Raw genomic sequence first — 8,174 nt, forward strand, 5'->3', positions numbered from 1 at the left:
CATAAGGCATTACAGTAGTTCCATCTGGAGGTTATAAAAGCAGTTTCAGCTTCTCTGAAGTTAAGGGAGCGGCGGATATGAACAACATTTCGCAAGTGGAAAAAGCATGATTTAACAGGCTGACCAATATGAGTCAAGGCACACCGAGTACTCCCAGATTTCACACAGTTTTTGAAGGCCTAATCTGGACATCAATTAATATCAATGAAAATGTCATGTCGTGGTAAACTCTGTGATTTAGGGCCAATCAACAGGATTTCAGTTTGATCAGCATTAAGCTGTAAGAAGTTGTAACTTTGCTCTTTTTTATTATCGATAAGCTACTAGTGAGGGTTTAGCACATAACTTTTATGAAGTGAACTTCATCAAACATTCTTCCGTTTTATTTCTTTTTTTGTGTGTTTGATTCCCCCTATGCTGGCACTTTGAAATGTCAAATTCTATAATCGAAATAGAATAAATAATTCAAATAAAGTAATATCAAAACATTGGCTTTGATTTAAAAACAAAAACAAATAATCTTATGGTTCTTATCTGCGATGAAACTCTGTCCCGTGTTATGTTGAAGAAAAACATTGAGTGCTGAATGCCAATGGAGGCCTATCTGAAGCCTTTCTCAGCATCAGATTTACACTAAAATATCTTCATTTGTGTCTGAAGATGAACGGAGGTCTGACGGGTGTCCAACCACATGAGGCTCAGGCATTAATGACACAATTTACATTTTTGGCTGAACTAACCCTTTAACACAGGAACTAACACATGTAGCCAAATCAAACGAAACTCATTTAGTATTTTCCAAAGCCCATATATATATAGGTCTCAAAAATGTTAAATCATTGAATCAAAAAAAAAATCATTTTACATTTTAAAACAAAATTTTTATATACATTTTATTTAGCAATTTTAGCAATGGTTTTATACATTTGAATTTGGAAACCCTGACATAAATTATCAATTAAAATCCTAGAGTTCTTCTAGACTGTTACCATAGACCACAATCAATCTCAAAAACTGCAATCCTGTTATGAACGTTTCAATTAATATAATATTGACAGCAATAAAATAAATGATTTCAAATGATGTTATACTTTATTCATGTTGATAAGTATATATGAAATGCAGTCAGATGAATGTGAAATATTGTTTCTCCATCAACAGCAAACCCACACCAGAACAGCAATGAGGAAACGTAAATAATCCAATCAGAAATTTAGAATGATTTCTTTCTGATGTATTTTAGAATATTTGTTGAAGAGACAGCATAGAGAAAAGGATCCAGACAGCAGTTTAGCAAAGCCAGAGTCTTGCTTGTATCACCATAAACTCTACGGAAGGACTTCAGTTGGTCATGAACATCTGGATGAGAAGTTGTAGCCAGAGTAACTATATCAGTCACATTGATGATGTGCACAGGAGTCCAAAACAGAAAGAAAGCCACAACGATGCTGACCACGAGTCTCTTCTTGTAAGTCCTAACGTTTACCCCATGATTTCTGGGTTTCTGGTCCTGTGGAGCTCTAGTCAAGCCTTTGTGCAACCACAGATAACTTGTAAGCATGATCAAAAATGGAATGACAAACCCCAAAAGGGTCTCAAGAAGCAAAACAGACACTACTACAGACCGTGACTTCATTGTCCTCTGACATCTTTGAAATCCATCCTCGTCTTTGAGTCCTTGAGTGAAAATTATTGGTAAGGAAAAAACAAAGGCTAGAATCCAGATGCCAATCAGCCGAAGGCGTCTGTGCCATCTTTCCAGTCTGTGCAGGAGCTTCCTGTTAGTGACCCTGGACTTGAGGACATTGTGATAGCGGTGGACACTCATGGAGGTGACCGTCAGGACACCAACATACAGATTCCAGTGACCAAAGAAGAACAGGATCCTACAAGACCAAAGGCCAAGTTTCCATCCAAACAGTATTCCACACAGCACGACAGGAGCCAAGCAAAGGGTCAAAGCATCAGAGACAGCAAGGTTTAGCATTAGACTTAAGGTAAAGCTCAAATTGTTGTTCCACTCACGAGCAAGGCTGATGATCACTGCGATGTTGCTTGGCAAACCCACCAAACAGCACAAACCCAGAACTACAGCAGGAGCAATCTTTTCTGAACCCACAGCAGTGCTGTTGGATGTGGAATTGAAGCCTAATATTAGCTCCATCATCAAATGATCTTGTCTGGAAAATGCTGAATCTGAGCTTTGACTGCTGAAGAACAGGGGCGATGTTGACTCCTCCCACTTCTGTAAACCAAAGCCACAGCTTTGCTATCATCTTGATCAAGCGGGAAAAAATGATTACAAATAATTTAAAGTTCCCCTTTGACTCGCTATATGAACTTTCTTCTCAACTAAACATAATGCAAATTAAAATAAAAGGTAGAGAGACAACATTATGAGCTCACACTTCACCCTTAAAGGGTTAGTTCACCCAAAAATGTAAATTGTGTCATTAATGACTGACCCTCATGTCGTTCGACACCCGTCAGACCTCCGTTCATCTTCAGACACTAATGAAGATATTTTAGTGTAAATCTGATGCTCTGAAAGGCCTCCATTGGCTCAATGACACTCTCAAGACCCTTAAAAGACACTAAAGACTAAAGTTACAAAGTCCATCTCACTACAGCGGCTCTACAATAACTTTATGAAGACGAGAATAGTTTCTGTGCGCAAAAAAATCCTAAATAACGACTTACATAGTTATGACGATTTCAAAACACAGCCTCATGAAGCTTCGAAGCGTTATGAATCAGTGAGTCGATTCAGCGGTTCAGAGCGTTATGAATCAGTGAGTCGATTCAGCGGTTCAGAGCGTTATGAATCAGTGAGTCGATTCAGCGGTTCAGAGCGTTATGAATCAGTGAGTCGATTCAGCAGTTCCGAGCGTTATGAATCAGTGAGTCGATTCAGCGGTTTGAATCGCCAAATTTCAGCAGTTTGGCGGTTTTACACGCGATCCGAATCATGATTCGACTCATTAATTCATAACGCTTCGAAGCTTCATGATGCCTTGTTTTGAAATCGTCATCATTATGTAAGTCGTTATTTTGGGGGTTTTTGTGCACAAAAACTATTCTCGCCGATTTATAAAGTTATTGTAGAGCCGCTGTAGTGAGATGGACTTTGTAACTTTAGTCTTTAGTGTCTTTTAAGGGTCTTGAGAGTGTAAAGTTGAGCCAATGGAGGCCTTTCAGAGCATCAGCTTTACACTAAAATATCTTCATTTGTGTCTGAAGATGAACGGAGGTCTGACGGGTGTCCAACCACATGAGGGTGAGGAATTAATGACAGAATTTTCATTTTTGGGTGAACTAACCCTTTAATGGGGTCATATGATGCTATTTTAAACATGCATTATTTTGTTTATTGGGTGTAATAGAATAGGTTAAAGGTGAACTATGTAGGATTTTTGCAGTAAAATATCCAGAAACCTCTAGGCCAGTGTTATATATTTTGTTCAGATGAGTATTTAGAATATCCCAAATGTTTCCAACTATTTGTAAATCGTGAGAAATTGCTATTTTAACCGAGGAACCGGGGCGTGTGAGCTATGCGTGTGAGGGAGTCGCCTGTCGATTGCGTCATATCTGCGTCACCCTCGGTCTCCGGTTTTATTCAGTGAAACACTTTACTCTCACTGCAGTGTGAACAAGTGTCATAGCAGCCGCCGAGCGAACGTCATAACTTCCTTTTCAACACACTCAGATACAGGGGCGCCGCTAAGGGGGGGAAAGTTAGGACGATTCTAAGGGCCCATGCACTTTTGGGGCCCCCAGAGATTGGTTTTATTAGTAGTAATAGTACTAGTAGTAATGTAATAGAAATTATAAATGTATAATCTACCAAAGAGTTGCAAATATAACAAAATGATGGCTTATTTCCAGCAAAATCCAGCAAAACGCTCCACTCACAAACCACTCACGCTCATGGGTAAAACGACATTTGCTCAAATCCCACTCCGACATGAAATTTATCTGTACTGTAAGAGAAAATGCATAATAAAATGTATTTAGTTTTATATTTATGTTTAAATGTTATAATGTAATTTTTTATGTCTATCGGTGTAGTCAATCTGTCAATGTTGATTATGAAAAGTCAACAGCATGAGTGAGAAAGGACACATCATATGATGTGCAAAGCCAGGAGACATGGAGTGGGTCAGACTTGATTGTGGCCACTTCATTAAGTTTTGTTTTGTAGAAAGCCTTTCTTTAAAGTAAATTTCATTTTGTATAAATTGTATCTTTATTTTAATCAATGTTTCATCGACCAATTGGGGCATTCTGGGTTGAGTGAGCGGAGCTTAATTGGTCAGTATTATTAAATTGCAGACAAAGATTTTTGATAGCTAGATTGGTGCGGTAGGAGGCCCAACATCATATTATTTCATAGGGCCCAAAATTGCTAGCGGCGCCCCTGCTCAAATATATATAATACGATAAACAGAGTTGCGTTACCTCATACTCAGCACTGGAGAAGAGGAAGTGGCGCCGGCAACCGTGTCATAATAAAAGTCCCGCCGGTGATTAAGCCATAATAACAGTCCCGCTCTTCAATCGCTCCTGCGGCCTTGCTCAGCTCCACAACACTCGGTGCTGCTCTACATCACTACAGTAATGTTAATAATCGCATCCATCAACATGATTTCTGCCCGAGTCCTATCCTGACTCTGTTCCACCGGCTGTGAGCTGAAGACCACATGTCCCGAGATTCTGCACTCAAACGTGGCGTCATCAAACTACGCCTTTGTTTTGAACAGGCGACCTCTAGTGGACGGAAAAGTTACATAGTGTAGCTTTAACATTTTCACATACTGTACATTTTTGCAGGTTAATCAATGGTATATGAACTTGTTAAAGCCTTCTGTTTGCATTATTATTTTAAATAGCTGCATTCTTCTGGTTGTGGTTTTCACACGGTTCTTTCTCTTCCGTTTTTCATTTCACTCATTATGTAGCCCATTTGAAAGCTGCAAACATTTACCCCATATGCTTATTTAAAAAAAAAAAAGAAACATCTTATTAAGCCCATACTAATATATAATGTCATGGTATTATATTATAGGACGTTCTTAATTCTTAGTTTTACAGCGTTTCTCAAACGATTTGGCTCAATTCTCGAATGGGAATTTTTGGTTACATTTTACTTTAAAGGGTTCACCCAAAAATGTCAATTGTGTCATTAATGACTGAGCCTCATGTGGTTGGACACCCGTCAGACCTCCGTTCATCTTCAGACACAAATGAAGATATTTTAGTGTAAATCTGATGCTCTGAAAGGCCTCCATTGGCTCAACTTTACACTCTCAAGACCCTTAAAAGACACTAAAGACGTCGTTACAAAGTCAAATGGTTTGGTTTCTTACAAACGTTATTAACGTGGCTATAATCATGGATGCTTGAATAAATTATGAATAATTTTTCATAAGTATGCAGTGTCAACTACATCTCTGACGTTTATAACAAACCAAACAGTTTGAAAATTGGTAGAAAATTGAGCAAGTTATGGTTATTTAAAAAGTGCAAGCACCCATGAAAATAATGTTAGGAGTGAGCGAGCTGACTGTGACAAGATGGCCGCCAGGTGCGGACGTCTACCTCCATTGGCCAGCAGCGGACGAGACATCTAGCCTTTATTATGTATATCTATGTGTCAAACCGCCAAACTGCTGAAATCACGTGACTTTGGCGATCCAAACCGCTGAATCGACTCACTGATTCATAACGCTCCAAACCGCTGAATTGACTCACTGATTCATAACGCTCCAAACTGCTGAATTGACTCACTGATTCATAACGCTCCAAACCGCTGAATCGACTCACTGATTCATAACGCTCCAAAACGCTGAATCGACTCACTGATTCATAACGCTCCAAAACGCTGAATCGACTCACTGATTCATAACGCTCCAAACCGCTGAATCGACTCACTGATTCATAACGCTCCAAACCGCTGAATCGACTCACTGATTCATAACGCTCCAAACCGCTGAATCGACTCACTGAATCATAACGCTTCGAAGCTTCATGATGCTGTGTTTTGAAATCGTCATCACTATATAAGTCGTTATTTAGGGTTTTTTGCACACAAAAACTGTTCTTGTCGCTTCATAAAGTTATTGTAGAACCGCTGTAGTGAGATGGACTTTGTAAGTTTGTGGAGGTCTGACGGGTGTTGAACGACATGAGGGTGAGTAATTAATGACAGAATTTTCATTTTTGGGTGAACTAACCCTTTAAGGTGTCCTTGTTTCACTATACATTTAAGTCCTGAGTAATGTTAATTAACAACATGTACTAACTATGGATTAGGGTTTGTTTTAAGGTTAGTTTCATGTAATTATGCATATTTATTTATAGTTATTAGTAACTACATGTACTAAATTCACTGTTACTGAGAGCATGGCCGTAATTTAGAGATATTTTTAAGATGGTCGAATGCAGTTTTACAGATGCTAGAAACGTGGCTTTCAAACGAGAGATTGGTATCAAAGACTTTTCAACCTCATGACCGTTTTCTTTTCATGATCTGGTCAATTCCAGATCAAGTCCTCATTAAACATCACTCATAAATACATCAGGCGAGGTTGCAGAAGTAAAATGTGTCGAGGTTGAGATGTGTGTGTGTGTGTGTGTGTGTGTTGCTGATGTTTGTTGGCTGCCATTGAAACGACTGCGGTGGATTCTCAATGATAACACTCTCTGAAATCCGAGCTGATTTACCGACACGCGTGTTTTAAAGCGAGCACAGAGTCATATTTCTCAATGTATTTATGAGCGCGAGTATATTCTGCACTGTTGCTCATTTGTTAATTGAGGCCTGACACACACCAACACATTCGGCTTGCCTTCAGAAAGGGTCAGAGCTCATCTATAGAGCACTTCTTTAAATTAGCTTCTTAATTTACAGTGCAGTTTTTTACTTTAATATAGCTTACTGCACATTTCCATCACGGGCTGAATGAAGAACATGCACACGAGTTAGTCTAGTTTAAAGACAAAGCTAAACGCAGGTCTTGATAGATTTCCTTCTCGATTTGCTAATCTCCCTTCATTCATTTAAATCCTCTCTTCATTGTGTAAGTGTCTGCCTCTTACAGGCTCAAACTGACTGTTAATGTTCCCTTAATGTATAGTCTTAATTATACGTGTGGACCGAACATTAATCTCTGTTGAAGCGCTTCCTGTGTGAAACTTAAAATAAATAACATTTCACTTTAGAAAACAAGGTAACACTTTATTTTACAGTGTCTTTGTTACATACAGTATGTAAATTATGCTTAATGAATGCACTCAACCAAACCCTATAGTAAGCACATAGCTAATTAATATTACTCCGTACTTAAATATATAATTATACTGTAACAATGACACTGTGAAATAAAGTGTACCCGAAAACAACAAGTGTGAGAGGGTACGTAACTTATTTATGAGTCACACAAAAACCCAGATCACAAAAAAATGATCTAAAATGTTGAAATATGATGTAAATATTGTTATGAAAACGTTATTTCTGAAAGCGTCCAGCATTTTAAAAAGTTGTATTAGTTCTGTATGGGAGGATTTTAGACTCAAAATGATTAATAAATGCACACACAATTATCCATGAACTTGATAAATGTCCCCACAAGGATGAGGATTTCAGATATTGCCATCTTTGTGGGGACATTTTGTCCCCATAGCGTAGGTATTACCAGTCCACCCACACACACACACACACACACACACACACACACACACACACACACACACACACACACACACACACACACACACACACACACACACACACACACACACACACACACACACACACACACACACACACACACACACACACACACACACACACACACACACACACACACACACACACACACACACACAGCTGTCTAAGAAAACCTGCTGCCACCAGATGGCAGTATTCTGCCAAAACAGACTCCAGCACACACTAGTCGTGAAGTATTAGATTAAATGTAGTAATGCACATTTGGTATTTGTGCACATTAATAATCAGCAGCAGGCGTATTCACTGGTAGTTGTTTGTGTGTGTGTTTTGTGAAATGCTTGAAAACGCAAAAAGAAAGTCTCAAAATCCAAATGAATCAAATGAGATTGACGCCAATAAATGCATGCGTGTCACATGATCCACGAGTGCACGTCATCTTTGT

General features: G+C 38.8%; 1 protein-coding gene across 1 annotated transcript; it reads right to left on the reverse strand.

The window, feature by feature from the left end:
* Positions 1 to 1,213: 1,213 nt before the first annotated feature.
* Positions 1,214 to 2,164, reverse strand: LOC307119563 (leukotriene B4 receptor 1-like; the record flags this gene model as incomplete). The annotated part of the gene is made up of 1 exon (XM_079805905.1): positions 1,214 to 2,164. One exon carries the CDS (start codon positions 2,162 to 2,164, stop codon positions 1,214 to 1,216), a length of 951 nt encoding a protein of 316 aa, XP_079662031.1.
* Positions 2,165 to 8,174: the final 6,010 nt, after the last annotated feature.

Source organism: Gobio gobio (genome assembly GCF_949357685.1).
Source record: "Gobio gobio genome assembly, chromosome: 23".
Taxonomy (NCBI): domain Eukaryota; kingdom Metazoa; phylum Chordata; class Actinopteri; order Cypriniformes; family Gobionidae; genus Gobio; species Gobio gobio.